Here is a 24,224-nt window from a genome sequence, read left to right on the forward strand (position 1 = left end):
ATATTGATGAGTGCCTTCTCCCACGGATTGCGAGAAGGGGAATTCTTCAGAGACCTCATCAAAAACCCCGCCCGGAGTTTTGATGACATGGTGGAAAAAGCTTCTTGCTACATCAAGGTGGAAGAAGCGCAGGCCGCTAGGAGGAAAGCCGAAAAGACGATGGCCTCAGGCAACCGACCTGAAAGGAGAGCACCGCAGCCAGCTCAGCCCTTCCAGCGAGGTCAACCCAGGCCTGCCCCTCAGCCTGCTCAGGGAATTAGACCAGCGCCGCGAGTTGCCGCCGTACACGTGCCCAGGCCTGGACCAAGGGGAGCGCCATATTGCACATATCATCGGTCCAGGACGCACGATCTCAATTCGCCCGTGACTCCAGGCGAGCTGCAGAGCAGGGCTTGCCTCCCCCGGCATTGGCGCCCCAAATACAGAGGATGGATGAAGAACGGGCTGCAGCTGGGCGCGCTCGGCAGACCCGGCCCGACCTAGCCGGCCCATCTAACCAAGCTGGCCTCGGGGAAGACCGAGGAGATGCCGGAGAACTGGAGAACCGGGGCAACGCTGCCGTGCGAGAGATCGGTATGATCTCAGGAGGACCCACTGACGGAGACTCAGGCTGAGCCCGTAAGTCACACGTTCGGCGGCTGTATGTGGGAGCCGTGGGATGCAGACACGAGCAGACCTCCGGCCCTGTTATTAGCTTTGGGCCTCAAGACCTGGAGGGTCTGGAACTGCCCCACGACGATGCCCTCATAATCAAGGCCGTTATTGCTAATAGCCGAGTGGCTCGGGTCTTTGTGGATACCGGGAGCTCGGTCAACATTTTATTCAAAGCTGCGTTCGAGGAGATGCAGATCGACGTCGCTGAGCTCCAACCTGTAACCACTTCCTTGTATGGGTTCACAGGTAACGAAGTTAAACCCATGGGTCAGATCAAGCTGGCCATCTCCATGGGCACGGAGCCATTGGTGCGCACCCGGAGGAGCACCTTCATCGTGGTGGATTCACCTTCCTCCTATAACGTCATCCTGGGAAGGCCGGCCCTGCATGAGTTCCGAGCTGCTGTCTCCACCTATCATCAAAAGATCAAATTCCCGGTTGGCGAGCAGGTCGGAGAGGTAAAGGGGGAGCAGAGGGTGTCTCGAAGCTGCTACATCGATATGGTCCGGGTGGAGGCGCGCAAGAGCCGGCGGACTCAGGATGGCCGTGTACATGCCATCCAGGAGGAGCCTCTGCCTATTGCTGAGGAGCATGTCTCCTGCGAAGATATTCAGTTGTATCCTGACAGAGCTGAGAGCATCACTCGCATTGCTAGTGACCTGTCGCCGGAGCTGAAGTCGGAGCTGATACAATGCCTGATCCGCAATAGAGACGTCTTTGCTTGGTCCCCAGAAGAACTGCCCGGGGTCAAACCAGAAGTAGCTGAGCACAAGCTGCATACTATACCCGACGCTAGGCCAGTCAAGCAGAAGAAGAGAAACTTCTCCGCCGACCAAAATAAGATTATCCGGGCTGAAGTGGATCAGCTCAGGAAGGCAGGACATGTTCGAGAGGTGCAATTCCCATCCTGCTTTCCAATGTCATATTGGTGAAGAAGCCCAACAACAAGTGGAGGGTGTGCATAGACTTTCACGACCTCAACAAAGCCACCCCCAAAGATTGTTACCCACTCCCGCAGATCGATCAGGTGGTGGATTCAACTGCTGGCTGTGAAAGGATATGCATGATGGACGCTTATCAGGGATACCATCAGATACCCCTGGCTAAGGAGGATCAGGAGAAGGTCAGTTTGATAACAGCTGATGGTACTTTCTACTATACTGTCATGCCGTTTGGGCTCAGGAACGCTGGAGCTACCTACCAAAGGATGATGGATAAGGTTTTTCGGAGTCAGATCGGGCGGAACGTAGAAGTCTATGTTGATGACATCCTGATCAAGTCCCCCCTGGCGTCCAGTCTGATAAAAGATGTAGAAGAAACCTGTGGGACTCTGAGGCAATATGGGGTAAAGCTGAATCCCCTGAAATGTCTGTTCGGGGCCAAAGGAGGGAAGTTTCTGGGCTACTTGGTGACTGAACGAGGGATAGAAGCCAATCCTGAGAAGGTTCAAGCACTTCGTGACATGCAAATCCCTCAGAATCTGAAGGAAACACAGAAGATGGTCGGCCGGATAACAGCACTATCCCGATTTATCTCCAGATCTGCAGATCGAGCGGCGCCCTTCTTCAAAGTGCTCAGGAAGGCAGTCAAATTTCAGTGGACGGAGGAGTGCACACAGGCCTTGGAGGAGCTAAAGCAATACCTGGAGTCCTTACCGTCGCTGTTTAAGCCCGTAGCGGGAGAGCCTCTTTGGGTCTACTTGTCAGCTACCCCTGAGGCCGTGAGGGCTGTGCTGGTTAAGGAGCAGGACAATGTACAACGGCCAGTGTATTTTTTCAGTCATCTATTGAAGGGGGCTGAGTCTCGGTATACGGCTCTAGAAAAGTTGGTTTACGGACTTGTTCTAATGGCTCGGCGCCTCCGACCGTATTTTCTGGCGCATCCCATCACCGTCCTGACAAACAGTACTATGAGTCGAGCTCTCACCAAGGTGGAAGTAGCGGGTCGGCTTATCAAATGGGCAACCGAGCTAGGGGAATATGATATACAGTATCAGCCCCGAACCGCTATCAAGGCACAGGCCCTAGCGAATTTCTTGACAGAAGTTTATCAAGCAGACTTGGAGGAGGTCTGGAAGATTTATGTAGATGGATCAGCTACCCATCGGGGAAGTGGTGTAGGCGCGCTTCTGATATCTTCGCAGGGAGATATTATGCAGCTGGCTGTACGGCTAAATTTTAGAGCTACTAACAATGAGGCAGAGTATGAAGCCCTATTGGCAGGTCTGCAAGCAGCTCGGCATGTGGGGGCAAGCAAGGTCGTAATATACTCAGACTCACAACTAGTAACTTAGCAGGTGGTCGAGCATTTCGAAGCAAACAATGAAAAGATGCAAGTTTACAAGGAAGCCTATGAGAAGATGAGAAAAGATTTTAAAGAGGTCACAGTCACCAAGATTCCCAGGGCTGAAAACGAAAGAGCGGATGAGCTAGCTAAAATGGCCAGCTCCCTGACTACTTGGGTACTGGATAGATCTATAGCGCAGACCTTCCTTATAGCTCAGATTGATCTGCAAAATAATCTGGGAGGAGTAATTGATTGGAGGGTGCCCATAATAAGTTTCCTCCAGCATGGAATTGTACCCGCCGACTTAGAAGAGGCACGTATGCTCAGGAGACAGGCCCATTCTTATATTATGATTGGAGAACAACTATATAAAAGGTCTTTCTCTAGACCTCTGCTCAAGTGCCTGAACATGGAAGACGCCGACCAGGCCTTGCGGGAGATACACTTGGGGTGCTGTGGCAATTATGCAGGTGGGAGAACGCTGCTCGGAAAGTACTATTGGCTGGGTATTTTTGGCCTACCTTGCAGAGGAATTCATAGAAGCTGGTGAATACTTGTTTTTCGTGCCAAAGGTACCAGAACCTAACACACCGACCTACAGAGCTGCTGAGAACTTCTACAGTGTCTTGTCCGTTTGACCAGTGGGGTATGGAAATCGTAGGACCGTTCCCGATGGCTACGGGGCAAAGACGTTTCTTGCTGGTGGCAGTAGATTACTTCTCTAAGTGAGTGGAAGCGGAAGCTCTGGCCAGAATCACCGAAGATGCGGTGATCCAGTTCTTATGGAAAAATATCTTTTGCAGGTTCGGCTTGCCTCACAAATTAGTGTCAGATAATGGCAGACAATTTCAAGGGCACAAGATACAAAAGTGGTGCAAGGGGTTCGGAATAACTCAGGCCTTCACTTCGGTGGCTCATCTGCAAAGCAATGGTCAGACGGAGGTAGTCAATCGAGAAATAGTGCAGGGGCTCAAAGTCAAGCTGGATCACACGGGAGGCAGTTGGGTGGACGAGCTGCCAAGCATTTTGTGGGCCTATCGTACAACACCCCAAGAAAGTACAGGTCTGACACCTTTCCATTTAGTATATGGCAATGAAGCAGTGGTACCTCTGGAGGTCGGGATACCGTCCGTGAGAAGAATGATGTATGATGAAGGGAACGCAGAGCGACGACTGGCTGAGCTAGATTTCATCAGCGAAATTCGTGAACAAACAGCGGCCAGGTTGGAGGCCTATAGACAGAGAATGAGGCAAAACTATAATAGAAGGGTGATCCCTCGTTTCTTCGGAGAAGGAGACCTAGTCTGGAAGCAGGTGAAGCCCATAGGGGAAGTGACGAAGCTAGCACCACAATGGGACGGACCATACAAAGTCATCAAGAAGCTGGCATCAGGGGCCTATTATTTGCAAGACGCTCAGGGGAAAAAGCTAGAGCGACCTTGGAGTGCTAACTACCTACGGCCCTATCGGGTGTGAGGGATATCGACCCCGTTGCTGTAAGCCAGGGCAGCCGAGGGGGCTAGAGATAGCATGGTAGTCAAGCCAAAACTCGAAGATACGTATGTACATGTAAAAATTTCATCGGATTAAGAAGTTGATACAGATCATTTGAAAGGAGCAAAAATATCATCTGGAAAGCCTTGAATGATTTGATGGCGATCCAAAAAGTCTACGGGGGGGATGGAGCTCAAGAAGCCCTGCGCATACAATTGACGGATAACCCCGGCTGCCGTGTATGGTATGGTCGCAGAGAAGCGTGCCCCAGCCTGGGACAAAAACTCGGGGGAGGTCAGGTAGGACATTCGACTTCGTAGGCAACGGTCCTCCTCTCCTTCTTGATAGACGGTCAAGGCGATGGATACTCCCGACAGAGCCGCTCGGGACTGGGATAGTTCGCCCCTCTCCTGCAGAAGAGTATCCTTGGACTGTAGTTCCTGAGCCTGATAGGCTAGTTGTTGTTGATACCCCGCCTCAGATGCAGCTCTCTCCTCTCTCACAGCTCGGAGCTCATTTTTGACCTGCGTCAGGGATCGCCTCTGCCGGTCGGTCTGATTAGTTAAGGCTTGGATTTCGGCTCGCAAAGCATAGCTGGCTTGGGCAGGGTCGTTCAGCTGCAGCTCTAATTCGGAGACCCTCTCCCGGAGTTCTTTGCTTTCATGATGGAGGGTGTGGAAGGATTGGTTCAACACCAAAGATTCTGCATGAGTCTGGATGGAAGACATAACCCTCAGCTAAGACAAGCTAATACCCAGTATAAGGTGAAGAGTACTTACTTTAGCCCAGGACTTCGAAAACCTGTCCATCTGGGCTAATGGAGGCTCGTCACCCATTTGATCCATACTCTCTGCCCACAAACTGCCGAGGCAGCCTTTCATCATCAAAAGGCTCGTGGGGGCGTCAGGCCGCCGAGCTAGAGCAGCTTCAGAGGGGATGGTGGTCCTGTAACGATGGTGGGCGGAGGAGGAAGGTTGAGAAGAGCCGGCGTCAGCATCAGGAGGAGCAGGAGGTTGTTCGGGAACGGGCTCTGTTGGCGCAGGGTTTTGATGATCGCCTGGGTTGTATTCCTCTGCAGTGCTAGGGGCAGAGCGGAACGCAGCAGGTCGTCCCCTGTAGGGGTTGGGAGAGGCTGCCAGATGAAGGAAGCAAAAATGAAGAGGGAAGGATGTCATAGCCAGTCACGACGGCAGCAAGGGACAATGTGGTAGTATAAAAAACAGAATCAAGCGTTGATGAAGTCGGACCTGGTCTTCGGCGCTGTCTGTAAAGCAGGGGCTGGTTGTCAGAGTCAGAATCATCAGAGTGAGGCCGGCCTTGTGAAGAGGCTGCCGCAGCCCTGTCTGTGGCGTCCCGGCCAGAAGAACTTAGACCTGCGCGATGAAGAGCTGCACGACCACGTCCGGAGGCCAGGGGGGCTCCTCGGAAGACGCGCCTGGCCGGACGGGCGGTTGGAGTACTACCCCGACCTCGGCTCGGAGCGGCAGGCGGAGGAGAAACGGTGTGTGGGGCAGGGCTGGGAGCAGGCTGAGCCGCTACCCCGAGTGAAGCGGATCCGTGATGGGGGAGTAGCCTCCTAGCCAAAATTGCCCGACCGCGCCGCAGTATTTCCAGGTCGTCAAGAGGCAGAGGCAGAACCTCTGACGCACGCCGCAATACCTCAGCTGAAGGCGCCGCCACGAGAAGTCATTCTTATAGGGAAAGTAATCAGAAAGAAGGCACTCAACACGAACTTACCTAAGGAGCGCGGTGTGTCGGAGGTAGAGTGGCTCAGCCTGAAAAAAGAAAGTAGGTCTTCAGACAACAATCTCGTCAGATTCAAACGCCAATCCTCCATTTGAGTGGCAGCCGTAGCATAGGGGATGTCCATGTGGAATTCGTCCAGCGCCGGAGTTGGAGGCAGCTCAGGTTGCCAATGCATGGGCCAGTCTGTTTCCTCTGGAAACCGGAGAAAAAAGAATTTTTTCTTCCAGTTAGCACTGGGAGGAGGAAGAGGAGAAAAGAAAGCGGTTTGGCTACGGGCTTGGAAATCAAAAAGACCATCGACACGCCGAGCGAGAGCGAAGAAGCAATGAAAAAGGGGAGCTAACCAGGAAGCCTCACAAACTTCGCAGAATATCACGAAGCCACATAGAATCTTTATGGAATTGGGAGTTAGCTGACCTAAGGGAATCCTAAAATAGTGACACACCCCAGACAAAAAAGGATGAGGGGGCAAACAAATGCCAGATACAAATTGTTCCGTAAAAAAAGTACATGAACCTGGCGGAGGGTCGAAGTACAAGTTCACGCCAGTAGGAATGATGGGGCGAAAGCTGGTAGGGATTTTGTAAGTGTACCGTAGGTCATCCCAATCCAACTCAGCGAAAGTTGAAGCGCCTGGGAAGTGTTCCGCCAGCAAGGAAATCCAAGAAGGAGAGGCCATTGCAGGGGAGATTATCTCAGGAGGCAGAAAGAACAGACAAAAGGAGGAAGCTTAGAGAAAAAAGAAGAAGCGCGGCGCAGTCTCAGAAACGGTCAGTCGTGGCGGCGACGTTTGAGTACTTCGTGGCGATGGCGAACCATAACAAAAGGGAGAGAGGAAGAAGATACTCATAGGTATGGTGGAGGAAGGATATTTTCGTAAGTCAACAACGGACGGTGGACGCAGGGGCGGAGGCAGGCAGGGAGCGCTCTGTGATGAGCCTCGGAAATATAACTAGAGGGCATTATGGGAAAGGCGAGGGCTCGAAGCACGAAGCGTCCCCTAAAGGAGTCGCTCCAACCAAGACAGAAGTATACGGAAGAGCCAGTAAGGAGACAGGTAGTGCAGGTTAGCAGGCTTCAGGGACATGCGAGGCAAGAGTTGGCCCGGGCCGGGCTAGGTACAAAGGCCGGAGGAAGAGCTACGTGGCCGAACAAAGCGAGCAAAATGAGCAGGGGCGAGCAGGTTATCATAGATCTACTAAAACCACGGACGACCTACTAAGGAAAGAAACAAGTTAAGGATGCATGAAGGGGAAGCGAGACAATTATCCGAAATTCAATACGACCATACGATCAAGTACAATCATGGAAGGTTCAGCATCAACGCCAAAAAGGTGAACATTACAACACATCGCTCGTCATACAACATCCGGGGGAGAATGCGCAGAATCAACGGAAGCCGAAGGAAGGAGCCCGGGGTCGGCTGGCGCTATATCGGAAGACACAGGATCAACGGACGCATCAGATGCAGCAGCAGGAGGGGCCTGGGCAGGAATATCCCCGAGAGCTGGATCGGCCGTAGGGGGAGGAGCCTCCAAGAGGAAAAATCCTTCATCTGCTTCGAAGGACGGGAAGGTTTCCTGCGGCAATTCCCCGGTTAGGCGAGCCGTGCCCAAGAAGGTGGCAGGAGGTGCCGAGCGTAGGAAACCTTGCTCAAAGGCCTGTCTGACCCCACCAGCGGCCCCATGACATAGCAACAAGACCATCCATCGCCCCAGCTTCTGAAGGAAAAAGGAAGAGCGGACGTAGGCCAGTCTGTACGCCTTCAGCTGCTCTGATTCGCCAACCCGGTACACCTCCAAACTGTTCCGATTCTCCTCAGCTTCGACGCGGGCCAAGGACAAATCGCTCTGGCCCTGAGACACCGCTTCCTGGGCCTTCGATAACTCTGCTTGTAGGGATTGGAGGGTGGCTTGGCACGCTTCCCATTGAGTCTGCATGGTTGTTTCCCGGCCAGCGGCAGCACTAGCCAGGGCCTGGGCATCGGCCAAACCCATCTGCAAGAGCTCTTGACCTTGCCGTAGCAACATCAGCTCCTCCGATTGGGAGAGCAGCTCTACCTCTTTGGCTTTCAGTTCAGAAACTGCCGCTTGATGCCGAGCCGCTTCAGAAGCCCAGGAAGACTCACCCGCCTTCAAAGCCGCCTCCAACTGTTGAAGTTTATCGAAGGCAGCATGGGAAATAGCCCGAGCAGAGGCCGTTGACTCCCCGGCGGCGCGCAGATAAGCATCCAAGCTTCTCAGAGAAGGCTCGGGAGGAGCGGAGGAGGCCGCAGGGTGCTCCAGTTCCTGAAGACGTGCCTTGAGTGTCGCGTTCTCTCGCTGAAGCTCGGCCGCACGTTGCATGGAGCTCAGACTCGCGGAGCAGGTCTGTAAATAGCCGGAAGAAGAGAAAAGGGGTTACAAAGATACACGGACACCAGGAAAAAGAAGAGAAAAAGCTTACCACCACCAAAGAACGAGCAATTTGATCAAACTCCCCCATAGGGGAACGGCTCTCCCAGAACTGGTCACTGGCTGATTGCCAGGAGATGGCCAGGTCCCCATAGAAATCAACCCTGCCGAAGATGGACGATGAATCAGCAGCGGGCGTGTAGGCCGGATCGGTCTCCGAAGGAAGCCGCCATAACGCTTCAAAGGCTGGGTCTGTAGAGGGCAGGTTCGGGAGTGGCATGGCTGAGCTCGGAGGCGCGATGAGAGGAGACGCAGAGGGCATCGGTAAGCCCAGGGGCTGATTGTCAGGGGACAAGGGCGGAGCAGGTAATGTACTCTGAATTGGCAGTGGAGCAGGTAGGTCCGAAGGCGGGTCAGAAACCTCCGGATCGGAGGCCTTCTCCAGGGCCAAGCTTGTCTCCTGGGGCAAGCTCATGTCCGAGGACCTGGTGGGAGAAGAGATGCTCAATACGCGTTGACGGCGAGGAGGTGGAGGAGAAGTTGCAGTGACTGGGGCCGTCCGTTTGCCCTTGCGTGTCAGGCGCAGCTTCATAGTCGGAGGAAGAGAAGACACTTGTTCTGCAGGCGATGGCTCAGCCGTAGGTTGGTCAGAGGTGCAAGGCAGGGCTGAGTTCGCTGGATTAAGTGCAGTTGGCTCAACAAGCATCGGAGCCTCCTCCGCATCAGAAGGCCGGGGTTCCGAAAGTTGCGAACCGGTGGCGACGACGGGAGCAGAAGGTAGACCCTGTGTTAGCTCCTCATTCAAAGCTTGTAGAACGGCCACCGCGGGTGTCTCTTGACTGGCGAAGGAACGGAGGATTGCGGCCGCTGCAAAAATAAGAAGAAAAAGCACCTCAGTTAGCGAAGAGCAGTATACGAAAAGATAATGACTTACCGAAAGGAGCTCCAATTTCGGTAGGGACAGGACTAAGGCCAAAAACATGCAGGATGCCTTCCAGCATCAGCACAGACAGGCGAACAACAACACCTTTCAGCTTAACCATAGCAGCGGAGCAGACAGGTTCATGGACATGCAAAGGGAAGTCCGAAGCGAGGAGGGGGCGCCATTGGGAAGGCCCGGCTAAGGGGATGGGGGGCTTGAGGAAGAAAAAGCGAGACCTCCAGCCTTTATTGGAAGAAGGTAGGTCATCAAAAAACCTATGGCCCGGCTTAGCCTGAACATTGAATACCCCCGCTTCGGCTCGCCGGAAGGAATAAAAGTGATGGAATAGTCTTGCGGTTAAGGGGATTTGGTAAATGCGACACAAGATGATGGTTCCGCAAACCGCTCGGAACACATTGGGGGCAAATTGAGAGATACCAATCCTGCAATCTCAACAAACACTGCTTGCATGAGAAAAGAACCTCGCACAAGAATTATGATTCAACTTAAATGTTCATCCATGGAGCGAATCAATGGCTATATGATACTAGAGAAGAAGCACAGTGAAATGTGTCCAAATCGTAGATGTAATGTGAATAGAGGGGGTCCTTACCATCCATGGCTGTGGAGAGCAAGCAGGCGAGGGGGATGAAGATAAGAAGGGTCACAGGTCAGGCGCAAGCAGGAAGACGAGGAGCTGCACTGCTAAAAACGGCCGCAAACGAAGGGAGGAGGAAGGCGAAGCATCGGCGTAAGGAAAGCGGACTGCCTTTAGGGTTTATAAAGCCCATTCATTCCTAGGAAACATCGAGAGTTGAGCCGAATATCTTTTTGGGGTAACGTGCCTCAACGCCGTCGGATGAGAAACAAGCACCGAAGGGTGCAAGAGGGGGTCAGATGCTGGCGTCAGGAGGCGTGCACAGTAAAGGCGCCGGACAGGTGTCATCGCGAGAAGAAACGCATTAAAGATCGACAAGGCAAGGTAATCATGAAGGGGTGTGGCCTCAAAAAAGAAGCATTCTTCGTGAAAAGCTCGAGGCTAGGCGGGAAGTCTCATGAAGCTGCAGAAGCCAAGCAATTCAAAAGGGTCGCAGGTAAGACGGGGCATTGGAAGCAATTGCCAGACCAGAAAAATAGCAAGCAGGTCTGTGGGGGAGGTTCCTCGGCCGAGCAAGTAGCTCTGCATAGGTAGCCCTGATTCGAGCAGCTGACCAGGCGCGTCACGAGAACTGCGGAGTCATCATAAGATGCAGGGGCGTTGTGGCCCAAGGGTGGAGTAAGGTTTTTACGCTCCCTCTCTTATTCTTAATTCTATATCATGCGTGATGCAATTGCAGGAAGAGACGCGACGCAAAGGAGTAAGGCCAAAGCTAGCAATAGCTACCAGATTAACTAAAGCAAGAGGAGCGGCGCGGGCAGGACGGATGAAGGTAGTACATCTAGGCCTGTGCTGTTTGGAGTTCTTACTGGTCTTAGACCAGCGCCATCGCCACCGGTCTCGGACCGGAGTATTATTACTGGTCTCGGACCAGCGCCATCGCCACCGGTCTCGGACCGGAGTATTATTACTGGTCTCGGACCAGCGCCATCGCCACCGGTCTCGGACCGGAGTATTATTACTGGTCTTGGATCAGCGCCATCGCCACCGGTCTCAGACCGGAGTATTAGTACTGGTCTTGGATCAGCGCCATCGCCACCGGTCTCGGACCGGAGTAGCCCCAGACTCTCGCCTCAGTGCGAGTTATAAGTGAGCTTTGCTCTCACGCCCAACGACCTTTCAGGTCGACTCCTATGCGAGAATTAAAAGTGAGCTCTGCGCTCACGCCCAACGACCTTTCAGGTCGGTAGCCCCAGACTCTCGCCTCAGTGCGAGTTATAAGTGAGCCCTGTGCTCACGCCCAACGACCTTTCAGGTCGGTAGCCCCAGACTCTCGCCTCAGTGCGAGTTATAAGTGAGCTCTGCTCTCACGCCCAACGACCTTTCAGGTCGGCTCCCATGCGAGAATTAAAAGTGAGCTCTGCGCTCACGCCCAACGACCTTCGGTCGGTGGCCCAGACTCTCGCCTCGGTCACGAGTTATAAGTGAGCTCGTGCTCCACGACCTTTCGGTCGGTGGCCCCGAACTCTCGCCTCGGTCACGAGGTTATAAGTGAGCTCTGCTCTCATGCCTAACGACCTTTCGGGTCGGCTCCCATCGTGGTTATAAGTGAGCCACATGCTCACGCCCTTCGGTCGGTGGCCCTGAACTCTCGCCGCGGTCGAGTTATAAGTGAGCTCTGCTCTCACGCCCAACGACCTTCGGGTCGGCCCCATGAGAGTTATAAGTGAGCCCTGTGCTCACGCCCAACGACCTTTCAGGTCGGTAGCCCCGCCCAAACGCGAGTTATAAGTGAGCTCTGCTCTACGCCCAACGACCTTCGGTCGGCTCCCATCCGAGAATTAAAAGTGAGCTCTGCTCACGCCCAGCGACCTTCGGTCGGTGGCCCCAGTCTCGCCTCGGTCACGAGTTATAAGTGAGCTCTGCTCTCACGTGACCTTCGGTCGGCTCCCATCCGAGATTTATAAGTGAGCCCTGCTCATGCCCAGCCTTTCGGTGGTGGCCCAGGACTCTCGCCGTAGTGCGGATTATAAGTGAGCTCTGCTCTCACGTCCAACGACCTTCGGTCGGCTCCCATCGAGAATTAAAGTGAGCTCTGCGCTCACAACGACCTTCGGTCGGTGGCCCCGGACTCTCGCCTCGGTCACGAGTTATAAGTGAGCTTTGCTCTCACGCCCAACGACCGTCCAGGTCAGAATTAAAGTGAGCTCTGCGCTCACGCCCGCGACCTTCGGTCGGTGGCCCCAGAACTCTCGCCTCGGTCACGAGTTATAAGTGAGCCACATGCTCCAGTGACCTTCGGTCGGTGGCCCCAGAACTCTCGCCTCGGTCACGAGTTATAAGTGAGCTCTGCTCTCCGCCCAACGACCTTTCGGTCGGCTCCCATCTTGAGTTATAAGTGAGCCACGTGCTCACGCCGACCTTCGGTCGGTGGCCCAGTCTCGCGGTCACGAGTTATAAGTGAGCTCTGCTCTCACGCCCAACGACCTTTCAGGTCGGCTCCCATGCGAGAATTATAAGTGAGCCCTGTGCTCACGCCCAACGGCCTTTCAGGTCGGTAGCCCCAGACTCTCGCCGCAGTGCGAGTTATAAGTGAGCTCTGCTCTCACGCCCAACGACCTTTCAGGTCGGCTCCCATGCGAGATTTATAAGTGAGCCCTGTGCTCACGCCCAACGACCTTTCAGGTCGGTAATCCCAGACTCTCGCCTCAGTGCGAGTTATAAGTGAGCTCTGCTCTCACGCCCAACGACCTTTCAGGTCGGCTCCCATGCGAGAATCGAAAGTGAGCTCTGTCCTCATGCCCAACGACCTTTCAGGTCGGCCCCCACGCGGGGATCAAAGATCAACTCCTCTGCGAAAATCATAAGCGAGCTCGGTGCCTATACCTAACTACCTTTCTGAGGGATGTGCCTCACCTTGAGCGGAGCATTTTCCATAATCAGGTCAGCTACATCTGGCTTTACTTTACGCAAATTTCAAATATGCAGCAAATACGCAGGGCAAAGGATGCGGAACGTCATCTACCCTACTCCTAGAGCGTCAGTATTAACTACGAAATCAGGTTTTGCGCGTTCATTACAGTTTTAAGTCTTAAGCTCTATGTCAGTTTTATTATCCCAAATTCACACATGAAAAGGAATCATGAAGCAATTATTGACTCTTACATACGGACTAGCTTCTAAAAAACACTTGCTAGATGAAAATTGAGCAGGAAAGACCATGTCAGAGGGAGACAGATGTACAAGTATTGCAGCACAGTCCAGTAAGAAGGTGATACAGCCAAGGCCACAAGCAGGAACGCCGTATGGCAAAGGAGCCACTGAGACAACTATCCCCCAGACCAGCTTTAACTCGTGGAAGGGATTGGCCATGGAGAATGAGCACTTCCACGTGAAGACCCGTCGGGAGACTCAGGGGCGTTCTGAGCCTGAGCCAGCTCCGCACGTAAGGAGTCGATGACCGCCTGTTGCTGGACGATCGTATCTTGCTTGACGTCAAGGCACGTGCGAAGAAGGGATAACTCCGCCTCATGATCTTGCGTCAAGCGTTCTTGGAGGCTGAGTTGGCGCTGCAGTCTAGCCTGGCATTCCTCTTTCCTTGCCTTTTCCTATGCACGCAGTGCTTCGCCAAACGGTACTGATCTTCCATGGAATGCAAGGCAGCCTTCTAGCGATCCCGATCCTGGGATACGCGCTCCAATTCGCGTTCTCTCACGACAAGTAGCGAGGTGAGCTGATTTATTTGCATTTGGGAGGGCGGTCGATCAACTTCGTCAGAGGAAGAAGAATGCATATTAAGGGGAGAAAGAAAGCAAGTAGGAGAGCCAGAATGGAGATGGATAGGGTAAAAGAGTGACCGTGAGGCTCTTTATAAAGAAGGTGGGTGCCTGAGTCAAAGCAAGTGCGTGGGGACGGCGCCCCAGGCGACTGCCGATGCAATTAAGGAGGCATGGTATCCCAGGCGACACGACACAAAGGTTGATGTGGAAGCCCAGGCGACGCGACACAAAAGTTGGTGCGTGACGCAGGAAGCAGAGCGCGCAGAGATAGGCTGAGGTCATAGAGATGCACTGAGGTAGAAGCACGGAGATATGCTGAGATCTCAGAGATATGCTGACGTCGTAGAGGGGTGCGAAGGTCTAGTCAGTCAGACTGTCATCCTCCTTCGACTAGACTTGTGAGGGAGGCTTGTGATATGGTTGGTAATGGAGGGGCCCATGAGGAAAGGGTTAGAAAAGTCAAGGCCATATAGCGGTCAAAAGTCAAGAGGACGTGGGGGTCAATAGTCAAGGTGATGCGGCAGTCAATGGTCAGGCTGACGGGGCGGTTAGAGGCAAGCAGGTGTGATAGTCAGAGGTCAGGCAGACTGGTCGATCAAGGGGGCAAAGCAGTTGGAAGACGAGGAAAGATGTCAAGCGGAACACAAGTCACGGGTCGGCATCTGCAGGGCTGTCCCGAGGGGGTCTGAGCTACAAGCCCTTGATTCAAAGGACTGGAGGTACAAGTCACGGGTCGGCATCGGCAGGGCTATCCCGAGGGAGTCCGAGCTACAAGCCCTTGATTCAAAGGACTGGAGGTACAAGTCACGGGTCGACATCGGCAGGGCTGTCCAGAGGGAGTCTGAGCTACAGGCCTGTGATTCAAAGAACTGGAAGTATAGGCCAATGGGTCGGAAGCGGCAGAGCTAATCAGAAGCAGCCCGAGCTACAGACCTGCGGTTGAGGGCCAGGAAATACAGAGCGCAGGATGCAGGTTGAAGATCAGCGTAGCTGTGTCTAGACAGCTAGGGCTGCAGGTCTGCGAGTTGGAGGCCCGGAAATGCGAACCACGGGTGCAGGCCGATGCAGGACACAATGGATCAGAAGAGCTAAGTAGCACGGGGGCGGAGAATCTGAACGGTCCGCCGAGGAGAGTCATTACATATCAACACTGCGGGCGAAAGCGGAGATTCCTAAAACGAAAAGATGCCCTCATAACCAGTAGTAGCCTGCCAGCTGTCACCCACTACAAGACAAAATCCATGTACGAAGGCGGAGGTTCCAAAATGGAAAGATGCTTGCACAACAAATAGTAGTACGACAGGTGTCCGGAAGGAGGCGACAAAGCCCAGCGTCTAACGTTTTTTCTGACAGGATGACAGGCTCCAAAAGGGGGAGGCATAAAAGGCGAAGAATCCCTCGTATGCAGGTATGCGCACACACTCTCTCGTCACTTTTTTCCACAACTGTTTTCCTTTTTCTTCTCTCTCTGTTCTTTCTGGGGAAAAAGGGTCTGACTTGAGCGTCGGAGGGCCTGATCCAGGGACTTTTTCCCTGGGTTTCGGTCTCTAACGTGAAGGGGGAGATTGTCTGAGTGTGTGCAGGGCTCTGCAGCAGCGTCAGCCACCCGTGGGAGCCGAATCATCTTCTACGACCTTCCGTCAACCATCGGGACACCTCGACCAGCCTCCGTCTGACTCAGCTTCCGGACGGGATCAAATTTTCTACGACCTTCCATCAACCATCGGGACACCTCGACCAGCCTCCGTCCGACTCAGCCTCCGGACGGGATCAGATATAAATGTTGATTTGGAAGGATCATGATCACCCTGATGTTGTTTTATAAATATTTGTACCATCGTGTTATTGAAATTATAAGGATCAAGGTCATTATCGTATTGGTTTTTAAAAATCAGCGTGCATTGACAAATCACTATACAATCCAGTGGACACTAGTTTTAGATTTCTAGTCCTAGCTAGTTTGCAATATGGTAAAGTACTTTTGAATCATTTATTACTCTGATGGATTATGTTTATAATGTTTAACCATGTGTCTAATCAGATTGTAGCTTTATAATTTTGAAGATCGTAGATAATCTTATATAATTGAAATATCTTCTTTGAAGAACAAAATAAGTACAACAAGCCCAGCTATTCCTTAATGACAGCCGCTTCCATGCTCTATCGGCTACCCTGCTATCCATTTTCTTCTTCCTTGTCCTCCTCCGTTTGTTTTCTAGGAAGATTCTTCTCTTCTCAAGATTGTTTAGGGTTAGGGCCAGGCTACAAAGCTTAAAGAAAACAAAAACAAAAAAAAACACGACACAGAATCTCGAATCATGCGTTATAAATGACAATCATGCTCTGCTCAAAAGTCTCAAGCCCTGACAACATATGCGAAGCTGCACTAACGCAATTTTACTATGCATATTAGTGTCTTGATCTATGAGCAATAAAATTATAATGAAACATTTTTTCTTTATAATAATCACTGTATTATGTCTGCCACCTTGGTCAATGTGTTGAAAATTTTAATGCACCATGTTTAATCAATCACGAAGTCGGTGCCAAAATTTGTCTCTTTTCTAGTACTTTTAGCCATTCAACCTTTTTATATGCAAATAGTTAGGGGAGTAATGGCAAGAGAAAGGCACAATCAAGGCTTCTTAAGCTTTTCTCACTGAATGGCCACTTCCAAATAGACAAGATAACTATGAGAAATGGTGGAGCAAAAACAAAAACAAATGCAATCATCATCCAAAGAGACAACACCCAGATGTGGCTCTTTCAAAAAATTTCACATTAATTTGGCATCCACATCCAAAGAATTCCAACTTCACCTAATTATCAATCTTAATTAAACCTTCTTATCTGGCACAATGGTTTCAACCATTACTATGATTGTGCCTTCAAATGTTCCAAACCCAAGTGGAATTTTCTTTTCTTATGCAATGATGTCGGATAGAAGTGGAGAACCAGATTCCACCAAAGCTAGATTTTGTCAGTGAGGAATCCTATGCCCTAAACGAAAGTGAGGAGGATGGTGCATGCCTGAGTCAGCTTTAATTCAAAGCACTTTTCTCTCTTCCTTTAGCAACCAAAATTTACTGTCCCTAGTGTCTAGCACAGCTGATCAAACTCGATATGGAGTCTCTTAACCTCTTCCATCCACTCGTAACTTGCCCCAATGTATTTTGATGGGCTAAAATTCTTCAAAAGATAATGTTAAATGGTATCAACCAGAATGCATACATGCATGCATATACATGTGTATTTTAGTAATATAATATGTATATATTAATTACATGTATATACATGCATACATTATAATTGAAAAATAGAAATTTTTAACTGATTAGATTTTGACCAATAAAATTTATTATTTTTCAAATTAGACAAATGAGAGAATAGAGAAATTATACGAAGTAAATTAGGTTCATTAATAACCTTCGATGGCCAATTTGGTAGTTTAAGTTTATTACTTTGTTTTGAATAAAATACATTGATGGTTTAAAATCAAGGCCATGAATAAATTATTCGAAATATAAGAGATTTACAAGTGGCTTCATATGACAAGTTGGGATAGTTTATTCCTAAAACGGTAAAACCTTTTAAATTGGTCTTATGAAACATTTGTTAGTGAAAAAAAAAAGTAAGTAAAGGGTTCGTAAAATCCACTCAAAGCAGTGATTTATAAATCAATAATCCAATAATGACTAAAATGAAATGTACCATAATGATATATTTGAACAAAAATTATCAAGATTCCATAGTCAATAAACTAAACATGCTTTGTAAAGTACTGCCAATAAAATTGTAAATCATATAAAATTCCATCATTTCACAATAATAGCACTCCACCATCATTTACAGCGCAACAATACCTCATTATGTGTTGTCAAATTGCCACCTAAATATTCTTCTATTCTCAATTACAACATATTTATGGATTTTTTTTTCAAATGAGACACATAATTATGAAATATTGAACTTCTAGGCCCAGTGCCTTCATGATTTCTCATTTTTAATATAAAAGGACTAGTATATCTTTAAATATTTAATTAACAAAATAAATTTAATAAAAAGATAAAATTTTATTTCTAATTATTTTCACAGTGCCTCTTGCCTTTAAAAAATCTCCTCTTTTAGTTTGACTTGTGAAGATACATATTTTCCTTTTATATGTTAATTGTTAGTCTGGTGATTTTAAGTGTTCATCTATTTGATAATAGGAATTTTAAATCTTTTCAATTATTTTAGAGGACTGATTATTAAATAATTGTATCATGAATTATTATAAAATAATAATAAAAGCCAATTATAAGTCACATTTGAATTGATGATAATTTTTTAACTTTTCTACTTGTTGATATAAATTACATTTATATGAAAACTTTTATAAGATGGACCCGTCAATATAAGATCCAACACAAACCGAAGGGACACAAGCACACCCTTCAGCAGCAAGTTTTAAATTTGAAAAGAAAATATCTGTAAATCTTTGCATGGGAACGTGGTCTAATACAGCGACAAAAAACTAAACAGTAAATGCTGCTCATCACTGAATCCACCAACATTGCCAAATTCACAAGAATCCTGTGCAGTTCAAAACGGAAATAACTCCAAGAACGTGAATTTGTGATTCACTCAATCTCTAGTTGTCCTTGATTGAGGTGATAACCCAATTGAATACCTTTGACTGCAACCGCAAGATCCAATCTGAACACCAAGTTTAAATTCTGTGGTCAGGTCCACTGGACTTATTCCCCTTCCCCTCCCTCTTCTTGTTTACCATTTCTCTAATTGGCAATTACTCCAGCAGCTTTTTCACCGGCAGTTCTGCCCTCCTTTGCCTTTTCATCCTGTCACCTCTTCTTCCCTTCCGAGGAAAAGACCAAGAAGCCAAGCGTTCAAACAGATAGTGAGATCAAAGAGGCTGCTTTGGCGCAATGGCTTTGATTATGTTTCAAATTCATTGCCCTTTCTTCTTCTTCTTCTTCTTCTCCCTCTTTTTCCTCAGCTTTGTGGTACAAGGGAATGACGATGAGCTGCGAGCTCTCATGGAGTTGAAGTCCTCCTTGGACCCGGAGGGCCGGCGACTCTCCTCGTGGGTGCTCGACGGCGAGCCTTGCCGAGGGCAGTTCGAGGGTGTGGCTTGCGACGCGGCCGGGAAGGTGGCCAACATCTCTCTCCAAGGGAAGGGGCTCTCCGGCTCCATCTCTCCGGCGGTGGAGCGGTTGCGCGGTCTTACTGGGCTTTACCTCCACTTCAACAACATCTCCGGCGAGATCCCTCGAGCGATTGCAAATCTGACGGCCTTGACCGACCTTTACCTCAACGTCAATAACCTCTCCGGCGGCATACCCGAGGAGTGTGAAGCAATGGTCGGACTCCAAGGTGAGTTAAACAGCATAGAAAAAAAATTAACAAAAAGGTGCATTTTTGTGAATCGTTCTTGCTTTTTTTCTTCTTCTTATTTTCATGTCAAAAAGTAACTTTTCATCAGTTTTCCAAAGTCTTTCAACTGTTTAATCTCAAAATGCTTGCTGCAATCAAGCGAACATGGTGAATCATTATAGTTCATTGCTGTTATTCTCTATTCAAAATGCAATCTTTTTGTACATGTACGTTCTGCATTGTTGTAGAAGCTTTTGTTTTATTTGGAATGGCTGTGAGAGCTAAAATTGTGTATTTCTTGTGTTGATTTAGTTCTCCAGCTTTCAAATAACAAGTTGACTGGGGGCATACCTCCTCAGCTAGGGCTTCTCAAGAGTCTCAACCTGCTTACTCTGCAATCTAATTCCCTCAGTGGAGCCATCCCTGCAACACTCGGAGACTTAACTGAGTTGAAGTGGTTGGACTTAAGCTTCAATCACATTTTTGGTTCAGTCCCTGTTAAACTCTCTCAGCTTTCTCAGTTGACCTTTTTAGATGTTCAAAACAACTTGCTCTCCGGCAGTGTACCTACTGGTAACCAATTCATTCTACTTTGTGAAATTGAACTGTTGAATTTTTCTGTTCCTCAGTATTGTATTCATGGAATCATCACTCATCTTTTTCTTTTCTGTGTCTGTGTGTGTGTGTGTGAAGAATTAAAGAAATTGGGGCCAAACTTCAAGTATGGAAATAACACTGGTCTATGTGGAAGTGGATTCTCTGGTCTTATGGTTTGCTCTTCTTCGGATCTCAATGCAAGCAGACCTGAACCATTCAGTGCCAGTCTCACACCTCAAGATCTTCCACAGTCTGTTAATATCACTTCGGATTGCAGCACCAGCCACTGTTTCGGTTCTTCCAATTCCCCAAACCTGGTCATCGTTATTGCAGCCACCATAGCTACATTTGGAGTTCTTGTGTGTGCCCTTATGGCCGCCTTTTGGCTCCGAAACCATCGGAAACAAAATCTTGTCAGTGCTTTGCATAAGGCTTCAAATAGTCTTCTTGTCACTGATCCAACGAAGTGTTCATACCGTACTGCATCTCCACTCATTAGCCTTGAGTACTCCAGCCACTGGGATCCATTGACTGATGAGAGAACCAGCATTGGGTCATCACAGGAGGCTCCTCAGATCTACAGGTTTAACTTGGAGGAGATAGAATGTGCCACTCAGTACTTTTCAGAGGCGAACTTGATAGGTAAGAAGAGTAGCTTTGCAGCAACATACAAGGGGAGACTACGTGATGGAACCGAGATTGCAGTGAAGAGGATCAACAAGACTAGTTGCAAGTCAGAGGAAGCAGAATTTCTCATGGGGCTGAAGGCATTGACATTGCTGAGGCACGAGAACTTAATTGGCTTAAGGGGCTTTTGTTACTCAAGAGCAAGAGGGGAGTGCTTCCTCATTTATGATTTTGCTGCAAATGGAAGCTTGTCAGAATATCTAGATATCAAATGCCATGAGATTCACAACGTTCTTGACTGGCCTATAAGAGTTTCTATAGTCAAGGGCATTGCCAAAGGTATCTACTTGACTTGTATGATTATTTGTGTTTGTTCTCATGGATAGCTACCATAACGAATATGCAACAACAACAAGCATTGAATAATTGTGCTAATTTGTTTGATTATTGCATAGGTATGGAATATCTACACAGCAACCAACCTAACAAGCCCTCCTTGCTCCATCAAAACTTGTCATCAACAAGAGTCCTCATTGACTGCCATTTCAACCCCCAAATCTCTGGTGCAGGCCTGCACAAACTGTTAGCGGAGGATGTCATCTTCTCCTGTCTCAAGACAAGTGCTGCCATGGGCTACTTGGCCCCTGAGTACGCCGTGGTTGGCCGGTTCTCTGAGAAGAGTGACGTCTATGCCTTTGGGGTCATTGTGTTCCAACTTCTCACGGGAAAGACAAGAACCTGCCACTTGAGACCTGATGCTGAGTCTGGCAAGCTTGAAGATCTCATCGATGAGAGTCTGCAGGGTAATTACTCGAAGCCTGAGGCAGCTAAATTAGCAGGCATTGCATTGCTCTGCACAAGTGAAGTGCCAAACCAGAGACCAACAATGGAGGCTGTTGTTCAGGAATTGGAGGGAAGCAGATGCAGGAACTAGTTGTGTTCAGGAATTTTGATGCCATTGAGCAGGCTTGTTGAATTAAGCAGTATCTTCTTCAGTTTATGTCTTGATTTAAATTGGATCTTTCGTTCCTCTTGAAAGAATTGAGAGATTGATTTTTCTTGTAATCGAACATCTTGTTGGAGGGATTGAAGTACATAGTATTAAGCATATGAAGAAAGTACTAGTTACCATCCCTAATCAAAACAATGGTGCCTTTACTTGGAAGGATAAATAGGAGGGGAATGGAGGAACAAATATGACACAAAAATATAGATGAATGTTAAAGCATCATAATTTTCAACCCAAGTGAACTCTGTCTTAAACCGGACTCAGTTTCTCTTTATGTTACTAGTAATTCCATGTGATCGTAGCTTGAAATATTTCATAATTTGAAATCAAAGCAAAACACATTTGTTGGGCATGGCGCAAGACATTTTTGTTGAACGTCACGGGGGTTTTATTTTTAAGTAAAAAGGACACTTGATTTTGTATGTATTTTAAGCATGACATACATATATAATATATATATATTATATAATTAGATTATTTTAATAAAAACTCCAAAAATATATTTTATTAGATTATTTTAATAAAGATCCAAATATATATATATATATATATATATATATATATATATATATATATTGTTGGATAGTTTTAATAATGGTCCAAAAACATATATTAACCATTAAAATTTAAGAAAAAAATCTAAAAAAAAAAAAGAAAGAAAAAAAAGGAGGAGGTAAACGATCATTTTTTTCACTTAAGACTTTATTTCTGGTACAATTCTTTTGTTATTAATTATTTTATAGAAGTCAGAAAACTCTGAAGAGTGAAATCTGAATCTGAATGCTAATTTTTTTCCTTCTTCTCCTTTGAATCTCTAATTAAATTAGAAAAGTCTATTCTTCAATTAAAATTTTTATTTCATTAATATCATCATTCATCAATATATAAACATGCAACATAAGTTACCAACTTGTCTATATTTTTTTTTCTTATTTTTAATATTCAATATTGATTTTTAATATTGTATCGGTGTCCAATATTTAATAATTTTTCTTATAGATTTGAAAGAGTTTAAATAAAACATTTCAATTTTAATTATCATAGATTAAATTATATCTATTGGTTTAAGTACCAATCAGGTTTTATTGTTCTTTCACTATTATTTTCATTGCTTGATTGTTTTGTTGTTGGTTTTATGTGTTTTATTTTTACATTTAAAATTTATAGTATAAACATGTTTCTAAAGAAGTATCAATCTGAGAGTCAAAAAAGAAACAAAGAAAAAGAGTGAAAAAGTTTATTATAACTCAAAAAGGTGCTCTTCATAAGTTTTTTACAGCGAACTCTTCAATTGAAGATTTAGTTGATGAATTACAAGTAAAAAGTCAAAAGGAACTAAATGATCATGCAACAAATGAGCAACAACCGAGTAATCAAGAAGAACTAAATGATTATACAATCAATGAACAGGAAGAATTGAGAGAAAATGATAATAATAATTATGCAACGAATGAGTTAGAAGAATTGAGAGAAAATAATGATAACGATTTAAATGTTGAAGTTGGTAATATAATTGAGAAAGAAAATGAGTTATAGCAAACTAGCTATATTTTAGATATATATGATCCAAGATCTTGGAATAACATTAACAATAAAACAAGAGATCTTTTGGAGGAAAAAGGTCCTCTAAGAGAATGTACTCTTAAGTTCCCTATAAATGAGCTTTAGAGACATTTTTCATATTACACAAGAAAATGACCAAATAAAGTGAATTAAGATAGAAAATGGCTTGTGTACTCGAAAGATATGAACAAAGTATATGGTTCTTGTTGCAAATTGTTTAAATCAATAAACAATAAAAGTTTGCTAGCAAATGAAGGTCTTAATGATTGGAAACATTTAAGTGAGAGACTTAGATAACATGAGAATGATATTGAGGATATTACCAACATGAGAACTGGGATCGATTTGTAAATTAGATTGAAAAAGAATGAAACAATTGACAAAGAGATCCAAGTGCAAATAAAGAAAGAGAAAGAACACTGAAAACTTAATTTAGTAAGCATTATTTTTGTTGTGAAATGTTTTACTAAGCGTAATTTGACTTTTTGTGGGGATAATGAAAAAAATTACCAAAGCAGTAATGGTAACTTTTTAGGGCTACTTGAATTAATTGATAATTTGATTTGATAATACAAGAGCATTTTAAACGCATTTAAAATAATCAGATTCATTATCATTATTGATCCTGTCCGAGAGCTGAATCGACGGGCGCTGGGGATGTGATGCGCTCCGCTGTCCTCTGGCGTTGACGTGGACCTCCGGCGAACCTGCAAAGAAGTCGAGCCGGGAGGGGTTTCCCGGCGACGATCCTCCGACGCTCAAGTCAGGCAACAAAGAAGCAGAGTAATGCTACTGTGGCTACAGTGATGAGAATAGCATACCTCCGTCGAAGTCTAGGGGTCCTTATATAGGACCCTGGGGAGGCGCGGGCACGCTTCTCGATGCGTGCACGCTTCTCGATGCGTGCACGCTTCCCCAAACATACCTCAGTAGGGTTGTGTCAGAAAAGCATGCCTGACGCCATTCCGCAATCGTCCAAGCATATCCCGGATGTGACGGTAGAAACTTCCACCGTACGATACTCTGTCCGCTTCGACCGCCGACCATGCTGTTTGTCAGCGGCAGGTGTCTCGAGGATGAAGTTACCAGCTGTCCTTTTTGTCTCCTAGCGCTCTTGTCTGCTCCCGGGCCGAGCGAACCGATCGCTCGACGCTCATGGCCTCCGGGAATGCACATACCT

General features: G+C 47.5%; 1 protein-coding gene across 1 annotated transcript; it reads left to right on the forward strand.

Moving 5' to 3' along the window:
* The first annotated feature begins 18,606 nt into the window (after window positions 1-18,606).
* Window positions 18,607-21,580, forward strand: LOC122052838 (LRR receptor-like serine/threonine-protein kinase ER2). The gene is made up of 4 exons (XM_042614566.1): window positions 18,607-19,248; window positions 19,561-19,821; window positions 19,942-20,811; window positions 20,928-21,580. The coding sequence occupies exons 1-4, from the start codon at window positions 18,801-18,803 to the stop codon at window positions 21,404-21,406; spliced, it is 2,058 nt and encodes a 685-aa protein (XP_042470500.1). The 5' UTR covers window positions 18,607-18,800; the 3' UTR covers window positions 21,407-21,580.
* Window positions 21,581-24,224: the final 2,644 nt, after the last annotated feature.

The sequence above is a fragment of the Zingiber officinale genome, chromosome 3A (assembly GCF_018446385.1).
Source record: "Zingiber officinale cultivar Zhangliang chromosome 3A, Zo_v1.1, whole genome shotgun sequence".
NCBI classification, from domain to species: domain Eukaryota; kingdom Viridiplantae; phylum Streptophyta; class Magnoliopsida; order Zingiberales; family Zingiberaceae; genus Zingiber; species Zingiber officinale.

Excerpts from the sequence above, each read along its gene's own strand:
- LOC122052838 (XM_042614566.1), top strand. The coding sequence starts at position 18,801 with ATGGCTTTGATTATGTTTCAAATTCATTGCCCTTTCTTCTTCTTCTTC. Across the intron at positions 19,249-19,560 it reads AGCAATGGTCGGACTCCAAG|TTCTCCAGCTTTCAAATAAC; the intron begins GTGAGTTAAACA and ends GTGTTGATTTAG. Across the intron at positions 19,822-19,941 it reads CTCCGGCAGTGTACCTACTG|AATTAAAGAAATTGGGGCCA; the intron begins GTAACCAATTCA and ends GTGTGTGTGAAG.